We start from the raw sequence: 25,481 nt of genomic DNA on the forward strand, positions 1-25,481 counted from the left end.
AATAAAATTTATACCAAAATGTTCATAACCAAACATCCAGCATTTTATAGAATAAATGATGCCTGATATCAATGACATAGAATAATGAATAAATAAATGAAAAAAAACATTCATCTAATTTGCATAATACACTATTAATCATAGGGTTCGGACACAATACCCAGAATTCTGCATGATTTGTACTCTTGTACACGACTTAAACTTGCCTTTTTAGAGGATGCCTCTATGACCTCCAGCCCTGGGTAAAGGTCAAATACGTTGTCATCTTGAAAGGCTCGACTTAAAGCGCTGTGGTCATGTAAATAAACAATATATTTTAAATGCGCTGTATACATCGCTATGAGTCTCATATCGAACAGGACGCGGCGCGACGACTGCCAACCTTTAAACTTTTCAACGTATCAAAATGTCACAGTTATTACATTGCAGTGTGTTAGATATGGTACCATGTGGTGTATACAACAAGTGTAAAATCTATTGTTTATTTGAAATTTAACGTTTATGACACTTTACATATTCAGTAAGACTTGACCAATAAAAACTCTGGGTGAGAGATTGTAGATGAACTGCACCAATTATTTTTTCCTTCATTTTTTTTTGAGCACCTTTTTTTTAATGACGTAGCTTTCTAGATTTTCCATGCCTGTATGAGATTTTTTTCTGTGATTTATAATTTTTTGTTTTCTGTGTATGTTTAACCCCCCCCCCCCCTCCCCTCTGAGTTTAAATGGACAACCACTATGATTGGATTATTGTTTACACAGATTACCCATTCTAATACATAGTTCACGAACCTCAGAGAAAATACAAATTCAGTGTTTGGGTTTCACTCAAACAAAAAAAAAAACAACAACAAAAAACACAATATTGAGGTAGTGGTATCAAGGTAGAAATAATATATAAATGTACAATGATAAACTGCAAATAAATAAATATTATGATAAATATAATTTGTTTAAAACATAAATTTGACCCAAAACAATTTATAAACCTTCAAATATATACATACATTTTATATATGATCAAAAAAATCTCAGCTTAGGACGCAGCAGTGTGAATGAATATAGAAATAACCTCATTAAGTAAATTCAATGTTACTGTCAGTGTCTGATATATAAAAGCCATTGCCTCAGAGGCCAATCTGAATACATCTCAAAATATTTCAGAACACAGAAGCTCAAGCCATGTTAGTTGGAAAATAATTTAGTAAGACTTCCTTAGGACCCCCTCACCCCTAACTCTAATCCAAACCTTGCAGAAAACTGGGGGTAGTGGGAACATCTTTGAGAGTTTGCCATTCAGACAGTATACTGCCCTCTAGTGGAGACAAATGTCAAAACATGCTCTGTCATCCAGCGGAAAGAAAGTACCGCCCTCTAGTGGTGATGCTGATTCAGCACAAAGACAAATTTAACATGACAAAATTAATCCAGAAATAAATAAGTACATTCTGCAGTCTGTGGTTAAGTGAGTATAAATTATGGTAAAAAAGTGTTTTGGAATAATAATTTGGGATGGTATCATGATTAGTTAAGATTTGAACATAAAATCCTATCTCGGGGAAATATTTCACCTGAGACACTCCATCACCCTTCCACATCCACATTGGCTATTCACCTTTGAGTTTGATTTTTTCCACAACTTTAATCCGAAGCCAAAAAAGGATAATAAAATTAACAATTAGTAAAACTGCAGTTAATCCAAACGTCATCATAAAACTAGGTTCAAAGTACTTCTCAATGATTTCTCGTCTATTAACTAAATCGAAATATTCCGCTTGCATTTGACTGTACGTACATATAGGTATGAAGATGTGGAAAAATTGGTGTCCATGACCAACAATATCAAACCAGCCTGGGGCAATTTTCTGTGGATACGGTAATGCAAAGAAAACTGCTCCTATCAAAAACCAGAACACTTGCGCTTCATGATAATAAATTCCTTCATCTGTACAGGAATTAGATTTACACATGATTATATGGTGAAAAATTGGGGCTATGATCCAGAGGTATAAGCTACCGACAGATCCAAGTTGCCAAAGCTTTCTTGTATAGGGGTAAGGCCGTGTATATTTAACTTTCGGATATCCGTTAGCAAAGCATGCAAATGAAGCCAAACACAAAGTTACAACGAAAAAAAACCATCCACTGCCAATGAATTTTATATACGACTCCTCAGCACTGTAATAAAAGTGAACCATACCACTAGAAAAACCATAGAGACTGATACCAATATAATCCATGAAAAAACAGGTGTAATGAGTTAACTCAGACTGGGACTGGAACAAGTGGGCAGTGCTGCTAAGAAAGACATACATACAACAAGAAGTGCAGAAAATCAGTAATGGCCAGGCATGCGGGTCACTAAGGTCAACCTGGGAAATAAAAGTCAAAGACCGGTACAGTAAAATAGAAAATGCAATGACATGAGTCCAGACATTTAATAATTCATTGTGGACTTGGAACATACTCAGCGCATAGTATGTGATTGGCTGATTTGGGATTCGGTAACCGTTGTGTACATCAGGCTCACGGAACAACTTTGGTACTTCGGTAGCACTCTTTGTACGTGGTAAATTTGGAAGTTTTGCCATGATTATTATCCTCCTTGCACAGCTCTACAATCTGAGGTAGCCTGATAATTTGGTAGATTTCCCACGATGAATTGATTGTATACACCAATAGTAGTAATGTCACATCAAAGGACTTTATTAATCATATTTAAATAGACACTGAAATAGATGAAAGAAAAGTTGTTATACATATAGTGAATACAGTCCATCTCGGCCACAATCTAACCCGGCCAGTTGTAATTGTAAGTGTGAAGTGGTCAGTAACACAAGTTTACAACAACAAAAAATGAAACTGGCATGGTGTTGATTTCAATAATTCCTGTGACTGTGATTGTTGTTGATTTCAGTGATGCAAGTTTACAAAAAGACACAGACATTACATCGGAAACACAGACATTGCATTGGTGACCATCTGGCTCTGCTATGTAAAAACTGTGTATCGTACAGTATTAGTATTTTATTTTTTACGGTGCACTGCTGCACCACTGAAATCAATATCTTCAGTATTTTATTTTTAACTGTGATATGACTGAAACCAACAACACTCGCAGATCATTAACACCCACATAAACCGGCCGACTTTAACCGCTGGCCACGTTCTACCCTCAGCCAAGTTCAAATCTGGCCGAGTTTGGCAGACACCCATATAGTGAGTGAGTAAGTGAGTGAGTGAGTGAGTGAGTGAGTGAGTGAGTGAGTGAATGTATACCATTCATAAATGGTTTATAAATTACAAATTACTGTTGAAAACAACTTAACTGATGTATAAATGTAACTTGGCCAATGATTGAAAGAAATCCACAAAGGCTCATTGGTAATATGTTAATATATGTTACCAATTGGTTTTATAGCCAATAAAAAAAACATACTTGTGCTATGGTCTTCCATATAGTAAATGTTTTATAAAGATTTCATAAATGCATGTCCATTATGAAATTCACTATATTGGATAAGATACTACTTTAGATTACTTAAATATTCACTTTCACTATGCTATAAAAGAATTCACTGTATATAAAGGCATTTCCAATTATATTTTTTTCCTGATTGAAAATAAATTCCCAAGTACACAAACTTGTTCAGTCATAACATGGAGCTTTTTTTTTTAGCTCCATGGTCATAAGAACAAACACGTGGTTATATTTAATGTTATTGAGTTATTTCCGTGAGGGGAAATAATTTTTTGTTTTTATTCGCACTAAAGTAAGAAATATTGCTGCATTAGGTGCATAGGGCGGTGGTCGCCGCGTCGCGTTCGATGCAATCATGGATATGTCACGGTGTATACCGTACACACGTATTTAACACGATGCGCGACCACCAGCGCCCTTTATTTTGAGTTGTCGCGACTTCTCTGTTAGCGAGCTCAAATTTATTAAAATTAGGCTCCGCGTACACTGCAACTAAAGGTAGACACACATATATACCTGAACAGAAAAAAAGATGAACGGATAATGCAGGTTTTCCTCTCGCTTCTGTCACAGGCTCCACTGCTTAAAATCCAATAATATTACAGTTTATATGTCCATCTCATATCCTGTCTGTGTGATAAGAATTAAAGTAGGTTCAGTCTGATATAGAAATGCATGCAGTCTAACCCACGCAATGAAGCGAGCCCCGGCTGTCACCGTGAACTCTGCAATTATTCACGATTCGAAGAGACTCGCGTCCGAGACGCGACCGAAAAGGAGGATCGTTCTCCGGAAATGCGTCGCATGTGATATTTTAGAATACTTAAAATTAGTGTACAATGTACAGAAATGGTATAACATCATACAACAATAAAGATTTTGAGAATAAATATTAAAAAAAAATCAAGCGGCTTACGTACACCAGCAACGGTATCCACATCAATTACTTTCTCTCCGTGTCAAAGGTTATTTATAAACCTTTTAACTCTGAAACAATTATTATAACTTTCATAATTCTTCATCAGTAACTGTCTTATCACATGAATTATTATTATTATTTATTATTATTCACATTATAAAGAATAAAATTGACAAATAAAATCGTATTTAGTATAAGTTGTTTATTTAGTTTTCCCAAAACGATAATAGGATAGTTGGGCCTTCTATGATGCTTTGTAAAATATTGACTAACTTAAAGGACCTCTACCTCTACAATGCATTCTGGGTTATCATCAACCATTTTGGAATGTGTTTAGGGCAGCAATTACTTCCTGGATTTCCGTGAAACTTCTTCCGATACGAAGTAATCACTATTTTAAGAATTTATCAAGCAGTTATGGGGCTGCCCTGACCAAGATACGGTACGTCGTGTTATCTTTATTGTTCTTTTGTAGTATGGTTGAATGTGATCGCGTTCAAGAAGAAACTGAGTTTTTCAGTCCGTTGCTTTACCGATGTGATTGTGAGTCACTCTCTCATCTGAGATTCGCAGAGCGTAGACTTGCCATGCGTTGGTCGCAGTTTCTTATTGTTTAGATTTGTATGCGAGTTATCGCCGATACTAATTGTATTACTCACGTAGAACTAGTTAGCGTGATTTTGTCGTGACGTGAAATTTGACATGGTGCAGTCGTTGCTTGTTGATGAACCATTGCCTCAACCAAGGTTCCACTGGACTGTCAGTTTATTGTTGATCATAAACATGACCTTGTTACTTTGTACGAACCTAATAGTCGAACGAACCTTGAAATAACCCGCCACCCCACCCTACGTATATAGAATAATAAATATTATTTTCAACTCTCCAAAGACGCAATGTTTGGTTTCAAAATAAATTATTATTTTTTTTCTTAGTGATAATATTAGACAACTCAGATTGTTTTGTTGTTGATATATTATCAAATTATTAACTTTAGTTCGTGATTGGATTATCAAATGATTCATATTTTCTGGTCACTGACATATACTTTTACGCATAATAACTGTGCATGAACTCAAAAATATGATATTCAGTCACATCTACAAAAGAAGGCACAGAAATACATACAGCATGAGTTGTATGATTTGTTCATTGAAATAGAATTTTACTGAAAATCAATACCATAATAAAGTTATTTTCATTAGTCTTTGAGTGAAATGTATTTTTTATTTGGTGCAGCTCCTAATTTACATAGTGAGCCCCTGTTACAAAAGGGAAGCAATAAATAAATAAATAAATATTAATCCAAAATTGTCAGTTATATGCAATGTTCCTAATTAATGAGCTTATTTGCATATTGGCACATAATTATAAGAAATTGTATCTGGGATCTACACACTAAATCTGCAGCTTATACCCCATCCCTTAAGGCTTGGCATTAACACTTTCTTCACCAAAATCCAACTTACGACACCATCTCCAAAATAGTTACATTTATAGTCCTTTCCTTTTCACATGGAATGTTGGGAAAATTTCAAATTTTTTTTTCAAAAACTAGAAACAATGTCACATTTGGTCTAAAATTAAGATTGAATTCAGTGAAAATTACAGATAATGTGAAAAAATTTATTCAAATTTCAAATAAAAAAATCGGTGCTGAAAGGACCAACAAGTAATTAGGCAATTGAAAAATAACTAACTTGCCTTAACTCATCGCAAACTGAAAACCTCCACGAATACCCGGAATAAATGAAAATAAAAAAACAAAAACACCACCAACTGATGTGTTAACAGACTATATAGTAAATATATAGAAAACACGTATTTTGAAAAAGTTTTGTTAGAAATGTCAATTTAATGAGCATAAATCAGATGAAATTAAAGAGTTCTGTCTGTTTATTAGTGCTGTTATGTTTCAACACCAGATGACCTCAATCTGCTTTTGTTTACTGGTAAAGAAACCTTCACTGCACAGAGATCAATGATACAGTAGAAAATAGAATATCTGTTCACCAATATATTTATGCAAGGCTTCACAGAGGCCATTACCTGGATGCCCAATGAGCTTGCTATGATGCAATTAGAAAATAACCGATATTTTTTATATCATTCTATGCACTAAGTCAATTTATATATTTGGGTCTTGAAAATGGGTGAAATCTCAACTCTGAAGTTCCAGCCCTGATTTTTGTTTAATATATAACATAATCATCAGTGCATATGAGAAAGAAAGAAAAATGTTGTATGTGTCTCGCATCTGATTTTTGTCACAAGCAAAATGGAAAACCATTTTGGTATAAGTAACTACACCTGAATTTCATGAACTTAACTTATACTAAAAAATATTTTATTTCCTCAATCACCAAATTTACAATAAAAGTGCATCATATATTTATGTACACACTTATCACACAATAGAAATAATATTAATTTAAATTTGTAAGTTATTTATTTACATCCACATTTACAGTAGAGTAGAAAACTGTTGATAAATAAATAATCTCCATTTAGTGTGCATTCCTTGTTATTTCCATCGGTGTTCGTCTCGTGTGTCTCGGTGTTCGTGTACTTATTTTATAAGGTTGGAATCAACATAACAAAATGACTGTTAATGCCCCAATTTTTCTGAACTTTCTTCGTGAATAACAAATTTATATCACTGTTACTAATATGATCTTATTTCTGATAAGTTTCCAGTGAGATAATTCTTCTGTTGTATTCAGTAGAATATTTCTCGTCTGTAATCGCCATGTATAATCAGTAACCTATTTAGTAAATGTAAAACTTGAGTTCAACTCAAACTGAATTAATAGGGCAAAATGTGATTCTGATAACCCAACTATACCTAAAACTGAATGCCTACTCTAAACTCTTTATTTTGGCTAAACATGGAAAAGGAAGGGGGGGGGGCTTAATCACAAAATATTTTATTGAGACTTAGAAAATAGAATTATGGTTCGATGGGGAGGGGGGATTTACTGTAAATATTAAACATTATTAAAGTAATCTGCATGGAAAGTAAATGATGTCCAATTATGAAAAAAAAAAAAATCTAACCTACCCTACTGATTCTTGAAATGCATTTTATAGAAACTTCACAATTATATTAATCCTTATATAAACCATCAAAGTCAACTTTCATAACCATTCACAATAGAAAATATTTTTCACAGATTTTTTTCAAAAATTTAGTTCTAATCCTTTAGCTTTCAGAAAATGATGTCCACTTGGTTCCAAAAAATCAAACATATGGAAAAATATTTAAAAATAGTCAAAATATCACACCAAAATTTTAGTTGGATAAATTATAGTACTCAAACTTGCCCTGTTATACATACACACTGTGATCTGTTAGTCACCTGATGTGTGTCCTTGTAACACTGACATTCAATCCATGCCTGGGTTCTGATAGTGTGTTTATTTAACAGATATATCAGGGAGATACATTCACATTACTTTCACACTATATTTATACAGTCAGTGAAATCAAAGTAGGCTGGCATTCCTTTTTACATTGATTACTGTCCCTGTTGCTGTCAAAAACGACTGGTCAGTTTGAAACTTGGCTTCCCTATTAAAGCAGGTGCACACATGCAATACAGGGCTCCAAATTAACATTGTTTCTTGAAAATTTGAAAAGTCAATTCTGATATCGAGTATAGTACCAAAAAAACAAAATTTCTATCGAATTTATATAATTAGCTAAAATTTAAACAAATGTCAGGTTTTTAGATCCTTCCTAAGAAAAACAGAACAGTTTACAAATACTGTAAAATGACTAATTTTCACTGGGTTTAAATTTCACTGATTTACCATTTCTGGCATATTCAGTGGGTTTTAAATTCACGGTTTCGTCATTTAGATAATGTGTTCTATGCTAAATTTTACATATTCACTGTGTTTTAATTTAGCGCATTTTTCCAGTCAGCGAAATAAGCTAAATTAAAACCCAGTGAATAATTACCCCCTTTACAGTATAACATCAAATCACAGAGGGACTGCGATCAAATGCCAGCCATCATGATCAGCAAAAATAAAAGATTAAGATTAATAGCAAAATATATTTATAACTATTAAATTAAAGGATTAAAGAATACAACTCACTCATAACAAATATGTCTTATTTTAGGATTTATTTTCTATCATTTTTCTGATATTTCAAGTTTTGTTTTGTTGTATTCTTGTTTTCTTTCTTATTCAACTTTATCAAGATCCAACCGAAGATATGATTCAATGAAGATTATCATTACAATTATTAGAACACTAAATTATATTCAAATCTTAACTTGTCAGATCAGAAATCAGTGATTACAAAAAGTTGGGAGACATTCAACTTGGTTCCTAGAAAACAAAATAAATCCATTCAACTCACTTCTATAGTTGTAATATGTCATAGCAATCGGGAAGGTTATTACCAAATTTATGCTGAGAAAATTTATATACATGTATTTCAACTGTAGCTATTGTGTTTGTTCTCATAAAAAGTCTAAATTACTTTAGTGCTGAACCTGTGGCCCAAGAAAAGAGGCTAAGATGAAACTGTTTCTATACTTGGAACCATGTTATAACATACATGTATACCAGTAGAGTAATGTGGTCATTTTCTATATACACATATCATATGAGAGAAATTCCTTCTCAATTTCTTGTAGTCCAATTGAGCTGCTGCTTTTAGAAACTGCATGGCTTCGCTGGGACAGGGATTGGTTGTCTGGGTGCCTCAGGCTACCATGATACCGTGTACATGTAGTAAATTTAATGGGCATGTTGGCCAATCAAAATTGCTTTTTTTCAGTCCCCGAAGGCTTTTGTAGCTGTTTAAGAAAAGATGTTTTTTAGTATAACTCTTATAGAGATTTGTCTGTATCATGTGACTTTCTTTCTTATTTGGTAAGTGTGTGAGAAAACTTATATCTTTATTAGCTTTTCCTTAGGGGACAAGAAATTTCTGCAAGTTCTTGTGATTGATCGCCAGTGTTGCCCCTGCCATATATACTTATGTGTGTACAGTCTGTGTAGTTTATCCACACAGGGAAGCACTATTTAAAAAAAAATATATACATGTATTATTATGAAATGACTAATATTCACTGGGTGTAAATTTCACTGATTTAGCATTTCAGGCATATTCAGTGGGTTTTAAATTCACGGTTTTATCATTTAGATAATGTGTTCTTTGCTCAATTTTACATACATGTTTTCAGTGGGTTTTAATTTAGTGCATTTCCCAGTCAGCAAAATACGCAAAATAAAAGCCCAGTAAGTAATTAACCCTTTTACAGTATATGGTAATAAAGTAATGCACTCAAGCATATTTGATTGGTTATTTCTTGTCACATGTCTTCTTCAAGTGGCATGGTTATAAAAAGTATTTTTAGTCATTACTAAAGGGGAGAAATATGTATTACGTTCGTTTGATAACCATGCGAGTATACGTGCAGATACCGTACATACTTATGAGGTATCCAATAAAAATACAGTATATACAATGTAGCAAAAGGTGCCCCTTTTTCATGGTTTCAATGGATCAATATTTTTTAACACCTTACCACGTTGTTCTTTATTTGTAAAAAAAACAAACAATCTTTGAAAGACAACTTATAGGGTTTCACGTAAGTAAAAGCATGGAAAAAAATACTTGGCTGTTGCAAGTTGTACCGGTATCTGAATTTAGTACTGAGTTTAAATAGAATGTTGATCAGTGCAGTCACAAACCGTATTCTCACTAGAAAAAGTTATGTGGGTGTAAGTTGTGTGTGGTAATTAAAACGATAAGGATCACACAATTTTGCATTCACACCAGCAATTCTTAGAAGAAGCATAAATATAGCGAGTTTTGGATAATGCGCACAATGGCGCTGACTTGTAGATAGGCTATATTTCCGTTGGCCATGTGTTTCTGTCTTTTGTGCACCTTTTAATCGGCAATATAGTTAACATTTGTTCACCTTTTGAAGTGTCTTAATAATATATACATACATATACATGTACGTGTAAACTTATCGGCTATGTCGCTAATCTTCTTTTAGCTGTACAGGGTATATTGAAACCATATTTTGAGTTTAATATCGTGTACAGGTCAATAAACAACCCTAAAATTTTATACACATCATGAACCTGCGTCGTTGCAGTAAGATAAACTTAAATATAGTTGGTATTTGGTAATACCATTGCATCTACAATACCTTTTGTGGTTGATCGCCAATGTTGCTCCTGCCATATTTACGCTGCTGTAACTTGCATCTGTTGTTATGTCAATATGGGTTTGAACTAATTAACATTTGTGTAATGTGTTCACAACTGTTGACCTATGTTGCAGCAGGGTAAAGCAGTAAAATGACACTAAAAACATATGTGAACATTGGAATATTGACCTTGGTAATAATGTTAGACATATTCCTGATTATTATACCAATCTAACGACCATTTCAGAAACTCATAGGAATTTTTGCAATATGATGACTCGGTGGTCTTCTTGAAGGCAACATTTCATGAGAGTTGTTGCGATTCTGTCTATTTAGGACCACAGTCAAATATCATAATGTTGCAAAATTTCATGATTTTCTCAGACTGCGTTCTGTTAAGTACTTTATTTTCACTATTTTTGCTGATGAATCAGTTAAAATAAAATCCAAAAATTCAAATTTAAAAAAATCAGTGAAAATAAATTTCTTTTTAGCTAAAATAAAGTATTTTACAGTAATTTGTCTTTGTGAAATGAGTTGAAGTGGTTTGCAGAAGTATTTCCAGACATACATGTACTAATAAGGTTTGTTAGTCGATATGTCTCATTCTTTGTTTCTAATCTCCTCTCAAAAAAAAAAAAAAGATTGTTGGTGAAAGCTGCTAGGACCAATGAATATAATGCATGTACTGGTATATTGCAAGATATAAATGAATGAATAAATGAAAAAAGGGTTGAATGAAAGCATTCAAAGCTGGATTACTCTTCTAATATAAATGTACGTCCAAGTCTTCGGAGTGTCACCGATGTCTATGACTGTATTCCCATCTAAAATAAATTTAATTACTCGAAATGATTGTTTTTTATTCTGATTTTTGTGTTTCACCTTGTATATGTTTTTTTTCCATTGAGCTGCTGTCGTCCTTATTACTACACATTTTATGCTTTTATTTTCCGATTGCATATTTTGTGATTTTACTCATGTTTGCATAATATTTACTCTGATGTATTTTATTGTTTGGTGTATATTTGTGTGTATTTCCATATACTTGTACATGTATTTTATATTGAATTATATTTTTTTAATATTTAATAATTTTTTGGTAATTTTTGATTGCATAAATCTTATTCTGTGTTTTAGACCATCATGATTACTAAAATAACTACAAGTAATGTTGTAATAATTATCCTAAAATTTAATATGTGAAAAACTAAAATTGAATACATAATTACATGAATAAAAAAAGATCCTAAACTAGGATCTTGCTTCACTCAGATTGATACTGGAATTTCCCACTGAGCATTATTTTAAGATCCCAAAGTGAAATATTCTCTGTCCCTAAATTGTAAATTTCACAGTTTTTTTTCAAATTTTTGCAAAAAAAAAATCTTCCACAAAACTTGTTATCACTGTAATCTTTTATGCAGCTTTTCTATAGGTTAATTTTATTTTGTTACAATTTTCAAATTTTATTTTTGTCTGTTGTTTATTTGTTGCCATATTTGGATTGCTGTCATCAAGTCAATGTCATCACATAGACTTTACCAACTGCTCCTTCATATTCAGTTCAAGGGTAGATCCTTCACCTCATGAATTCTATTTATATAATTTTCACAATTCAAGGTAGAATACAATTCTATTTTTGTTACAAATCATAACATTTTTGCTGGTGGAAATTTTAGTCAATTTGAATAATATTTTCCCAGGATTATTTTGAATCACCATCAAAAGCACCAAGTTCAATGTTAACTGTTGACAAATTTATTTAGTCTTTCTGTTAAGGAAATTTCAGTTTAAATTGACTTTCTATGTCAGTACAATTCTGTACGTAATTGCTTTTTTTGGATCAAATTTAAATCAAAATTTGACGACATAATTATATAAAAAATGATTATTACAGTACTTGTCATTTGCTTGTTACACTCGTAGCGTAAATTCAATTACTTGTTTCTATGGAAACAACTTTTTTTTTGCTAAAAACTGTCTTAATGTATTGTAGTAGGCAAATGCAGACTGAGTATAAGAAGCTTAAATTTTGTTTTTAAGTCTACATGTATAATATTAAACTACTGTGAAAGCTAATACTGAAAACAGTCAGTTTAAGAAAAAAAATTCTTTGTTGTTTAGCCTATAAATTTTCTCTCTCCAAAAAAATTAAATTAATGTTTTAAAATAACATTTATTTATGTAATGCCAAATTGTGTCAAATTTTGAGTACATAGTTATTTTTTTTAATTTTCAGAAAAGCATGCAGTTAAATAGGTGCTATATGATGATCCATCTTATTTTTTGACTAAATTTACATATTTTGTTATTGACTATGATTTGTACTTCCTGCACTATTATTTCATTTTTTGTGGTTACAAAATCTCACTAAAGATAGAACTGACCACAGTGTTGGGGCATCGTGAGCTAACATAACCATAAAACATTCAATGCGTAAAACAGATAACATGCAGACAGCGTATGCAGATAATATCTCAATCTCAGTCCAGGCTTCGCTGCATCTTTTCGTGGTTCGTTGTGAATCCCAAAGAAGTTTATATACAGAACAAAGCTCTTGTTTGATTTGTTCAGCGTGACAGCTGTTATGAATATAGCTGTCGGGTGTTTTTTGTTTTTGTTTACTTGCATGTATTTGTTTGTCTGGATGTCTCATGAATAATTCATCACATTGCATATTGATTAGTGATGTCATTTGAAATACATTTTTGTATATTTTGGTTCTATGACCCTACACGTGGGAAATACTACATTATTCTGGAAACCACTCCTATTTTGTGACAAACTTTTGTAAATTTTGAGAGTAAGGGAAAGAATTCCATAATGTTAATCTGTAAAACAAAGACGTTCACCGTTTTGTTATTTCGTCATCGACATCGTCAAATTATTACGTCATATTGGTATATCTACATGTAGAAGTACATTACATTCTCGAAATTGAACTAATAATGAACTTGGGATATTAATTAATGTAAATTGTACATTGATTTGAGGTGCCGACTAACTGAATCATTAATTTTGTTTGATTTGTGTTTTCTAAAAGACAAATGTTTAATATACAATACTATTAATGGTAAATAGTTATATTTTATGTCAAAAATAAAAAAAATGTTTCATATTAATTCCAAGTAGTGATGAACAGACTATAAATATGTGTGTTTCTGATATTTAAAATTATTAATAACAAAATTTAAATGTTAAAAAATAGATGTCCTCTAATGTGTAATTAGTCTGTCCTTAACTGGTATTCTAGTGCAGTAAATATTGACTTGTGTTACTGATTACAGATAGTAGTGTTGTTTTATTGGACTGATGATAGAATGCTCTTAAGTTGTTGTGGATATTAAGCACCAGTAAGAAGTGTTTTGTAACCGTGGTGAGTTCTGTGACCGTGGTGAGTTCTGTAACCGTGGTGAGTTTTGTAACCCTGGCGAGTTCTGTAACCTGAGTGAGTTTTGTAACCTGAGTGAGTTTTGTAACCTGAGTGAGTTTTGTAACCTGAGTGAGTTTTGTAACCTGAGTGAGTTTTGTAACCTGGTGAGTTTTGTAACCTGGTGAGTTGTGTAACCTGGTGAGTTGTATAACCTGGTGAGTTTTGTAACCTGGGTGAGTTTTGTAACCTGGGTGAGTTTTGTAACCTGAGTGAGTAGTTTAACCTGAGTCAGTTGTGTAACCTGGGCGAGTTGTGTAATCTGGTTGAGTTGTGTAACCTGGTTGAGTTGTGTAACCTGGTTGAGTTGTGTAACCTGGTTGAGTTGTGTAACCTGATGAGTTGTGTAATCTGGGTGAGTTGTGTAACTTGGGTGAGTTGTGTAACCTGGGCGAGTTGTGTAACCTGGTGAGTTGTGTAACCTGGGTGAGTTGTGTAACCTGGGTGAGTTGTGTAACCTGGGTGAGTTGTGTAACCTGGGTGAGTTTTGTAACCTGGGTGAGTTTTGTAACCTGGGTGAGTTTTGTAACCTGGGTGAGTTTTGTAACCTGGGTGAGTTTTGTAACCTGGGTGAGTTTTGTAACCTGGGTGAGTTGTGTAACCTGGGTGAGTTGTGTAACCTGGGTGAGTTGTGTAACCTGGGTGAGTTGTGAAACCTGGGTGAGTTTTGTAACCTGGGTGAGTTGTGTAACCTGGGCGAGTTCTGCAACTTGGGTTTTTGGATGCTTGTTCTGACTCAAGTTGATGAAGGGAGAGAGGGAGGGAGGGAGGGATATTGTTCTTCCAACCCAAGGTGGCATCTAATTGTACAATTCTTCAATTTCTTTAGCATAATGCTAGGTTTATCAGGGGTTAACATTTTTGAAACATTTTCACTATTCCAATACCACAATCTACATGTATTGTAATAAAACCATTATTCTAGTACAAATCAAACTTGTAATCATTATCAGTCAGCGTAAAGTATTTTGTCCAAAAAGGAAAGAATCGGGCTACTGTAGAATACTTTATTTTCGCTTGGAATTTATTTTCGCTATTTTCGCTGAAGGGATGATTCAGTAAAAATAAAATCCAGCAAATATACTTTTTTTCCTATATTTCACATTAAACTCATCAAAAATCAGTGAAAATAAATTCCATAAAAAATGCCCAAAAAGGCTTTTCAGCGAAAATTAATTCCAGCAAAAATAAAGTATTCCACAGTATTTCTAAATTTGTTGCCATAATTTGGGTTGTAAAACATTCAAAATTAAACAGCAAACACTATTAAAAGGTCCGTTTTCTGAAATGATTGACACAAATTTAGAACATTTTCTGAAAATATCAAAATAATTGCTGTTGTCCGGTGAGAATCCGAATCATCATAATGTTCTATATTTAGTACTGTTGCTGGATGAGAAAATCACTTACCGGAACAAATATTGAAGTGTATTTATTTTGGGCAATTTAAATTATCCATTAAGATTATTTCTGTTCATGTAATGTCATTTTCTCTGACACTAATCTAACTCAAGCTATTCACATCTTATCGTGTCAGTGATTTCTTTCAATTCAAAATTGCTTTCTAACCTTCCTATAGAAGAACATTAAAAGTGGCCATTAGTTACTTTTCTTGAATGCCAGTTTTCTAGAGTGTTCCTATAGAATGTTGAATTCTTTCTGCTTGAAATTTTCCTGATTTCAGGATTTATGACTTTCACAAAGAAAAAATTTGACAAAGGTCGCTGAATCTTTGTATTGTAGACTAATCTAAGACAGATTTTTCGCCTCAACAAAATCACACTACCTGGTAGTTTCACTTATTTGCGAAATTCATAAAAAAAATTGTCTTTTGTGAAATTAATTTAAAGTTATTGTAAATTTGCATAGTGAATGTACTGTAGTCTGTTTAATTTTCACTTCTGCAAGTTTTCTTGATTTGATGATGTAATGGCATTCATGGAGATGACATTTTGTGAGATTCGCTGACACTCGTGTCGTATGACCCCAGAGAAATTTTCACTGCTACAAAATTCTGCAATTATTACTGACTCATGAATTTTACAGAAATATTTTTCCTACGAAATTTAAGCAGTTTATGGTATATTGGTTGATTGAATACAATAGCATACATTGGTGCCTACCATTTAATTACTGTAGAACACGTTGAAATAGCTACATGCAATTTTAGCGGATTTGACTCTTGTCTTGAATTAACAGAATCTTAATTTAGCTAAAGTGTCGACTATCTCCCTGTGAGAATATACTCTATTTTAAATTAGCTGTATCTTGAATTAGCGAAATTACAGATTAGCTAAATTAGCTAAATTAGCTAAAATAACATGCTAGCTAAAATGACATCTTTTACAGTATTTTTCAGTACCAGTGTCAACTATGCTAAAAATGAGCATGTGTTTTTGATTAGTTTTTTTTTTAAATAAAACTAAACAAGATCTGTAGGCAATGGGAAATGATGAAAAAAAAAGAAATAATAGAAAAATACATAAACCTGTTGAACCTATATCTGGGTGAGAAAAATTACAGTCAAAAATTTATGTAGAGCACTCTCTAGATACTTGTGGTCTGATTTTAGCAACTGACAGTTGTTATCGTTTCAACGGTTCGATTAATTTGATTATTATTCATATGTTTCCATGAGGAAATGACATACTGGCACAAAAATTATGAAAAAAAATTGAAATCAATTAGTTTTTATAAATGATAATTTTTGGAAACATAAATTGGTAGAGGTTGAGGAGAAATAATTAACTTTCTACAAAATTAATGTTATTTATTTTGTTTGTACAGAATACTTAATTATAATATACCTTTCTAGGTTTCACATGCCTTTAATAATATTTGCACAACTCCATTTGTAGTATTACTTCTGTTTAGCCAACATTCAATAGAGCTGTTTGTTATTCAAACATGATTTAGATTCACTTCTCACTGTTTTTTTTTGCTGTTTTCTCTTAAATTTGAGTCAAAGCTTTGAAATTTGTCTTTCTGTAACCCAACAAAGAATCTAACTGTGCTTTAGAAATACGGTGTGCCAACATTTTTTGTTGGAAAAATAGCAGCTGTTCTCAATACAATATCGTGTTGGGGCTTATATAGTGATTGGTTGTTTTAATTCTGTGCTAAGATCAATGTTTTTTTTATTTAGCCTCACACGTGTATAGATTGGTCTTCTTTCAGTCAATGTTTATGCAATTAGTTTTTATGCGTAGCGAGAAGGCAGCGGCAGATGCGTATGAGTGAGTACGTGTCTTAGCAGGGAATTAGGCCTATTTTGTTGTGTATCAGGACAAGAATGATTTTGAAATTTTTTTTAGTCAAAATGGAATCCTCAAAATCAAGTTGGACGTTGTTGTCTGCTATACATGTAGGTGACTTTTAAAGGAATAAACAAAAATGTTGTGGCACCCTGAATTCCATTGTTTTCACATTTATTTTGTTTATAAAATTGTTTTTATTTTGTTTGAATACCAAATTACAAATTCTTCAGTGTATTTTGATTAAAAAATGTGAATTTTATTAGTAAATTACAAAAGTTTCAACTATTGCAAGAGATTTTTCAAGGTATTTTTTTCAAATTAAGTTTTTCTGTTGAACCAATGGTGTGCCAGGGAATGAGCATAACTGTCGTTCCACCAATAGAATTCATATTAGCTTGGGGGGCCTACTTCTTGTTTGTATGTTCATTATCAAATTGTGTGCCAACTTAATTATTGCATGCATGGACAATGCAAACACAAGTTTCCAGTTGTATGTTAGATGATTTTAAAACAATTGAAATGCGTTGTTGCCATGGGGAACATTTATAAAATGGCCTAGATTAATAAAACTTACTTTTCATACTCCATATTGCAATAGTTCATTGCATAATATGACATGAAATATATCACTCATTTGAAAAACAAATGTTATGACATCATGATTACTTTCGAGTGTCATACATGTACATACAATGTTAGTCATCCAATAGTTGCCAATGCTGCTCATTGCATGAGTCCCATGAGATGTACTGTACACTGCTTCAATTTTGTCAGACGAATTTTTGCAAATTTTGTGGGGCATAGAAAATCGTCAAATTTTGTATTCAAATTATAAAATAGGCGATAGCGATGAAATATAACGGTTTAATACACCGCCTATGAAAATAAAAATGTTGACAACAAATTTCAATGCATTCTGTATAATAACGAGCTTACTTAATTACACTAATTAATGAACGTGTGTTGTATATAATAGAAACTAGGAGAAAACGTACACTGCCGTGGGTCGAGAGACTGAACTACAAACTCTGTTCGTCATTTATGTTTACCATCTTCAAAAATAACAGCTTCGTAGATATACACGTGGTGTATCATTAACCATTGCCAGCGGCATTATTAATTCACCATCTTGGTAAAATTATTTCTTTATGCTTTTGTTAGCTTAAAAAAGTGTCGGACCGCATGTGTGAAGTTTATTGATTAGTTTGCACTGAGCAAGGGGACCCATAATTTGCTGAGTTCAAGGTCTTAATAGAGCCAAAAGCGGTATGTAAAAAAGAAACTTTATATACGAGAGATATTATTTGATCAGAGCAACTGCCTTAGGGTGCTATGTGAGATGTGTACATACCAGTGTCTCTAGACACAACTCTCCAATCATTGCATTAGAATATTAATACTACAGTTAAGACGTCTATTTCTTGATAAATAAGAACAATTGCAGAATACAAGCGTTTTATTATTCAGCATTACTCGTGTATATATTTGTTCTTAAATTATAGCTTAGGAAAGATTGAATCTAGACTTCAGTATGCAAATCACAATTTATGGTGGTGTATCTAGTCGGAGTGCATCCCTAATTTGTTTTCTGCACGGATCAGAATGTATGGAGTACTGTAAAATACTTTATTTTCGATCGGAATTTTTGCTAAAGGAATGATTCAGTGAAAATAAAATCCAGCGAATATACCTTTTTTCCTAGATTTTACATTCAACTCGTCAAAAATCAATTCCATAAAAAAACAACCAAAAAGTCTTTTCAGCGAAAATTAATTCCAGGTAAAGTAAAGTCACTGGAAAATGTAATCTTTTTCAACAAAGGTGATCTTATATAAATTATCTCCCCACTCTTCCACAGAGAAGTGTGACTATTTACCATTTATACCAAACCAACCTGTCACATTTAATGATCATGAAGCAAACTCCGGCTTTCATAGAATTACTGGTACTTGAGTCATTATATATATCTCAATGATCAGTGTATCGCCTGAAAATATTGTAGCTTTCGCGATACTGCTACAATGCGCTTTTTTTTTAAAAAGTTTGGAAGTCTTTGAACCTGTTAGTTTTGAAATAATGTTTGACAACAAATATAGTTTTAACCAAAATTTTGAGGGGGAAAAACAAAAAATCAGAATTATATTGATTTAACAACTGTTATTTGGTTCAATGGTCATTTGTAAATAAATCATAGCCGTCCATATTCAAATCAAGGAATTGTGGGTAATTGATGACTAATTAATGACGTCATCACAATGTCCTGCCCTCAATTTTCACTGCTGATCAAACAAAATAAAAACTTTGTTTATTTCTGTTAACGTAATGGAAGTAATTTATCATCTTAAAACTGAATAATTCATGACAACGATATTGTCATTTCTCTATCTTTTTTCGCCCTTTTTTTATTAATATCAAACTTTGTTAATAATTAATAGTTAAATCACATCTTTGTTCTGAATAAGAAATACTGTGATGAGAAACATGAATATATTATGTTATATCAACAATTAACCCTTTCAGCACCATTGTGGCACTTTTTAGAAAATTATTTTATATAGTCTGCTTCTTCCCACATAAAGTGTTGATAAAAATTTACAAACCTTTCGATCAAAAACTAAAAGCAATATCTAAGCTTGTCTGTATAGTCTAAAATAATGATGAAATTTAGTGAAAATTTTACAAAATGTGAAAATATTTGCACTAAATATTGGGTGGGAAAAATATCTGGCACTTAAACGGTTAATTAAAATATCCAGTGCCTTTCTTGTATGATTCTCTACATTATAGAGCAGGTACATGTATTGCAGAGTTATCATCTGTTTAGCAATAATAATGTGTTTTAAATAGTAAACCATGACTGCAACATTGTATTTACAAAAATCTTGAAATTCAACTTTATTTTCTTGTTACTGTAAAATAATTTATTTTAGCTGGAATTAATTTTCGCTGAAAAGACTTTTTTGGTGTTTTGTATGGAATTTATTTTCGCTGTTTTTTGACGAATTTTTCTAAGGGCATCAAGGCAAACTTGTTGGGTATCTTGGCAATTGCTGCCGATGTCTCCTCAAAGTTCAAGTGGTTGAGCTGTCTAGGTGATGTCTTAGTGATACATGTAGTTGAATGTAAAATAAAAGAAAAAAAGTATACTTGCAGGATTTTAAGATTTTATTTTCACTGAATAATTCCTTCAGCAAAAATAGGGAAAACTAGTTACAAGCGAAAATAAAGTATTACACAGTATGGGTATATATATACACTTTCCAAAGCAAAAATCTTAAAATTCAACTTAATTTTCTTTATTTCTTTAAATTTATTTAAAATACTATTCCAACAAAGTTGGTTCTGAACGAAACAACATTCTTATTGGTAGTACATGTATGTAACCATCATAATCTTCCGCTATTAATTTATTTAAAACAATTCTCAGCTCAGAAACTTATCAATGTTCATGGTGGAAAAATCACAATATACAGAGAAATAGCAAAAATGGCAATATTGAACCATGCTTTCCCTGAAATATGCTGCCAGAAATGGCAAAAAAGGTGCTGTTTAATTGTCACAGGCTGTTGAACATACTAAACTCCTCACGTGATGTCATCTGGAAATAAAAATCCCTTGTTATTAATATTATTATATTAAAGTACTCAAGCCAAGTCCTTGACTCCTCTCTAAAAATACTACAATGGTTACAATGTAGTTGCTAAGATATTTGACCATGATGTCCAGGATTGAGTTAGTGTTACTTGCTGAGAAACTAATACGGTATATACAGAGACTTGTGGTTGATCTGGGTTTTCACTCTCGTATTTATACAGTCGCATAATACTCGCATGGGATAGATATTCATTGCATGGACAACAAAGTCGTATAAATCCTTGGTTACATATTGATTTGTACCTGTTGCGATTCTGAAAGTAGGATGATGTAATGTACAAGTTTATAGTTTTAAAAGATTGTTGGAATTGCTGGTGTAGAAATGATTGTGAAAATATGGTTCTGTATTTGCTCTATTTGTAGTGCATGCACTCATCTAAATTACAGAGGTGTTTCTGTGGCCAAAAGATATTTCAATGGTTCAGACATATGAGGTTTTTGTTTATACATGCATGTGCTTCTATTGAGATGTATTTCCAATAGAGCTAATATGGTACTGAATATTACATATTGTCATATTTCATCTATTAGAAACTACATAGAGATAATATTTAAAAAGAAAATTAACATACCGGTAATTTGATCAGTATAATTCTGTGATTCTAAAAGAGCAAATACGGTATTAGTACGAATCTCATATTTTGAGTATCTCTTTCGTCAATTGTTGATAGATAAGTGTTACTTCATATATTATGATTGGTTGTTCATGGGTTCAAATATTTCTTGTTTTTCAACAACTTACCAGTATGGCACATACTTTAGGTAATCCACATGTAGAATTGGGAAGTTAAAACCACATACAGAGATTTATTCAAATGCTTGAAATTCATAAATACCGGTACTTGTATTATGCTAAAAATAATTAATTTTTGTTTTAAATATATATTAATTACTAATATTAATTACAATACATTTTCAAGCCAAAATTTGTATATACATTTTGTAAAACATTTTTTTTTCAGAAATTTTCCAATGCTCACAAATTAACCTACCATGGCAACTGTTAGTGTAAATTGTGAGCTTACTCAATGTATATACAATGTATACATGTAGTCGCATCTTGCTTGATTTTCTCCGGTGTCTGTTGACTGTTTGCTGTACATGCTTATTAATATTATTGAATCAGTATGCCCGGCATATCTGTGACACCGTGTAATTAAGTTAGATGACTAAAGCATGGAAACGCATTCACTACAGATGACAATGGAATCTTAAACAGTGTACTGTGTACTGTGTAGTGCATGCACACATACCGTACCCTAGACGCTAAGTAGATCATATGATGTCTTAGCTGGCTTCTTCAGTGTAAAGTCAACGAACTTTATACATATCCTGTTGGTTAGTTGCATTTTCAGCACGAGATACATCTCAATCCCAGGTAGGTTTGTTTTTTGAGTCTTCTTTATTGAGGTTTTTGAAATTTTGTTTTTTCTGTCTGCTATGTCGCTGAAAATTAATCTTAATATAAACTTCTGTCCAGGAAATTGCATGATGCTATATATGCTTTGTGTTAAAAACATGCATTCACCCACATTTTTTTTTGACTGACTGCTTGATGATAGAGAAGTATAAAATACATTCAGAATAATTTTTTAAAAACTTTTCATCATAAAAAAGCCTAAAATACAACTGCTTTAATTTAGTGACAGCTGTATGTAAAGATGTATGTTAAGTATGTTGAGACAATTTTTTATACAGGAATTAAGACACAACCTTTTTTGAAATTTTCTCTATGTGCATCCATTAAAAAAATCAGCTGTGAATAATTACTGATTTTTATTACAACTATGTTACATTTCTGTGTTATTTTTATGATGATTGTCAATCATTTTTTGAGTGGCATAATTTTTTCCTGCCAAATTTTTTGGCACAAGATTTTGCACAATTTTGTGTTTTTTTTCTTTAATTTTTTTGTTAATTTTGGACAAATTAGACATAATTTCTAATTAATTACAGATATTTATCAAAATTTTGACAAAATATGAATAAAAACTATGCAAGATTATTTTATGAAAGGTGACAAAAAATAACTTTGATGTTCAAAAAGTGAAATCAAATAATTATTCAGTAGCTTTAAAATATATAGATAAAACGCATGCTGATACGATCACAGAATATTGTACCAGAAAATATATTATACAGATAGAAAATAAAAATAAAAAGTGAACTTTAAAAGTGTTTGTTTTCATTGCTATAATTATTTTGTTATTTGATCATTTTCACTGAGTTTGAATCTAAATCTTAGGTTCTCCTGTAATTTTAAATGACTTGTTCAAATGAATTTAGTTTAGCATATTTGACTTATCAGTGAAAAATAATGAAATTAATTAATATTTTCTAAATCGAAGAACATGTGCAAAAAAACAAACGACTCTTTCTCAGTCTGTTAAAAAGTCTGCAGCTTGAATTTATTTTAATATTGTAAAAGTATCAGCACATGGCCGCTTCTAAAGTGTCTGGTTATTGTGTTTACATATACATATAGGTGTCAGCATCCTTTCACTTGCTACCAGCAGAAAACCAGGCTTATACAATTCTATTGACGGAGATTGAATAGAATTTGTTGAATCCATATTGCTTCACTGGCCAGCTTTCATGTGTACGCACAATGGAGTCTTTTGTAGGGCATGAAATTTGAAAATTGATAGAATTTATTAATATCTGAATGGCTCTCAAAATGAAACCATCCATACAGTGATATTGAAATATTGTGAGGCACATTTATATTAATATTTATTTTAAATTGTCTGAGGTTCAACTGTCATGTGAGCTGCTTGAATTGAAAGGAATATTGATCACATGATCTTCTTGGGCAACTAATGCGGTGAGTTCAATAGTCACATGATCTGTGGAGCAGTTGTGCTAGATTTTTTTAAACACCTTGTGAACTTGTAAAACAACCAATTAGGTGATGTTCTTTTGTCACATGGTTTGTTGAGCAGCCAATTAGAGGGGAATGTTATCTTCTGCAGACTTCACCATCTTTCTATATAGACTACTTGTCCTGGTATAGTCACTATATTTAAGCTTGGAGAGAACACTTAATTATGCAAATGTTATGTATTATGATTTTATATTTGTTTTTCTTTACTTGTCTCTGCGACCATTCCAATCTAATTTATTATGTATTTATTTGTATCTGTACATAAGGCCAATGGCCACAGTACGAAATAAAGATATATATATATTTAAGCAATCTCTATGCAATTTACTGTAAATGCTACAATTATTCACTGGGTTTTAATTTCGCTTGTTTTCGCTAATGAATGAAACTCGCCAAATAAATCCATGTGAATATGAAAAATAAAAATAGAACTTATTGTTTCACTGAAAAATTTGTAAACTTGTAAATCCAGTAAATGCCCACAGAATGAAATGAAATTTCAGTGAAAATAAATGAGTCTATAGTACATGTGGAGTGACATCGATATAACGGCCACATGTCTAATGTAATTAGTGATTACCTTCTTAATTCTGGTTTGGCATGATGAACCTGTCTATATTTAGTGTTTGATATTTTCAATCATCAAGAATATTTTGTATTCATTCTCCAAGTTCTCAATTCTTATGTTCAAGTATTTGTTGAAAAATTGCTCTTTAAAAAAGTGAAATTATTGTTGGATTTTCATTCCTGAATAAATTAATTAACCTCTTATAAAAACAAAACAAAACATCTATCTATAAAAGACGTATACCTTGGGTGGGTAGGAAACGAACAAATTTGCTCTTACGCTACAGCATTTGATTTACATCTAGTTTATGTTTACTGGTACTAGAAGTACCTGTACATTCAGTTTCCAACTGTCTCTCAGTGCCATGTGTGGATTTACTTACTGTGAAATACTTTATTTTAGCTAGAATTAATTTTCACTGAAAAGACTTTTTGGGTGTTTTGTATAGAATTAATTTTCACTGATTTTTGATGAGTTGAATGTAAAATATAGAAAAAAAGGTATATTTGCAGTTTTTTATTTTCACTAAATCATTGCTTCAGTGAAAATAGCAAAAATTAATTCCAAGCGAAAATAAAGTATTTTACAGTAACTACTAAATTAGAAAATGTTTGCCTTTTTTACAACCATGCTGTAACAGCATAAACTATTACTGCTGTAATTACCTCCATGTACATGTATGTGTAGTTTGAACAAGAAGATTAAACTAGCTGCCCTTTACAAAGTCTGTGTACGGTGGTCTTGTTATTATGCCTGTCTAGACTCTGTCTACCGTACATGAATAATAATGACCGCTGCAAAGTGTGCGAATTAACAAAGCTATACAATTTGTATTACTTATATGTATACTGATAAATGTGCATTTTAATTAGGTGATTTGCATATCAATTCACCAATTCAAGTGTCTGTACAAAACTATTGGTACAATGCTATGTAAATTTAATTATATATGATCTTTTTATAGAAAGCGATATCTCAAGAACCAAAATGGGGATGAAACCCATGTGACAAATCTGTGTTTAATAATTAAGCAATTTGCATACCAATTAACCAGTTTACACAAATTTATTAAAATTTACAAAATAGGATGTTTATGAA

The 25,481-nt window shown here is 32.0% G+C and overlaps 2 protein-coding genes across 5 annotated transcripts in view; one reads left to right on the forward strand and one right to left on the reverse strand.

The window, feature by feature from the left end:
• Positions 1–468: 468 nt before the first annotated feature.
• Positions 469–4,450, reverse strand: LOC100369738 (membrane progestin receptor beta-like). 3 transcript variants are annotated; one of them, XM_085493400.1, is made up of 3 exons: positions 4,404–4,450; positions 4,000–4,113; positions 469–2,731 (listed from the first exon to the last, which is right to left on the reverse strand). In XM_085493400.1, exon 3 carries the CDS (start codon positions 2,591–2,593, stop codon positions 1,610–1,612), a length of 984 nt encoding a protein of 327 aa, XP_085349526.1. In that variant the 5' UTR covers positions 2,594–2,731; positions 4,000–4,113; positions 4,404–4,450; the 3' UTR covers positions 469–1,609. The 3 variants fall into 3 exon arrangements, with proteins under 3 accessions (XP_085349526.1, XP_077861675.1, XP_085349527.1); XM_078005549.2 differs by having other exon boundaries at positions 4,000–4,109; positions 4,404–4,449; XM_085493401.1 differs by having other exon boundaries at positions 4,400–4,447.
• Positions 4,451–4,719: 269 nt separating this feature from the next.
• LOC100370435 (focal adhesion kinase 1-like) overlaps positions 4,720–25,481 on the forward strand; it is a 64,271-nt gene continuing 43,509 nt past the window's right edge. For both annotated transcript variants that reach the window (XM_085493278.1, XM_085493279.1), the window contains exon 1: positions 4,720–4,844. The gene's annotated coding sequence lies outside the window, so the exon portion shown is untranslated. The remainder of the gene's footprint in view (positions 4,845–25,481) is intronic.

The sequence above is a fragment of the Saccoglossus kowalevskii genome, chromosome 18, assembly GCF_978046115.1.
Source record: "Saccoglossus kowalevskii chromosome 18, keSacKowa6.1, whole genome shotgun sequence".
Lineage (NCBI taxonomy): Eukaryota > Metazoa > Hemichordata > Enteropneusta > Harrimaniidae > Saccoglossus > Saccoglossus kowalevskii.

What these genes read in the sequence shown, in the direction of transcription:
- LOC100369738 (XM_085493400.1), bottom strand. Translation starts at nt 2,593, where the DNA reads ATGGCAAAACTTCCAAATTTACCACGTACAAAGAGTGCTACCGAAGTA.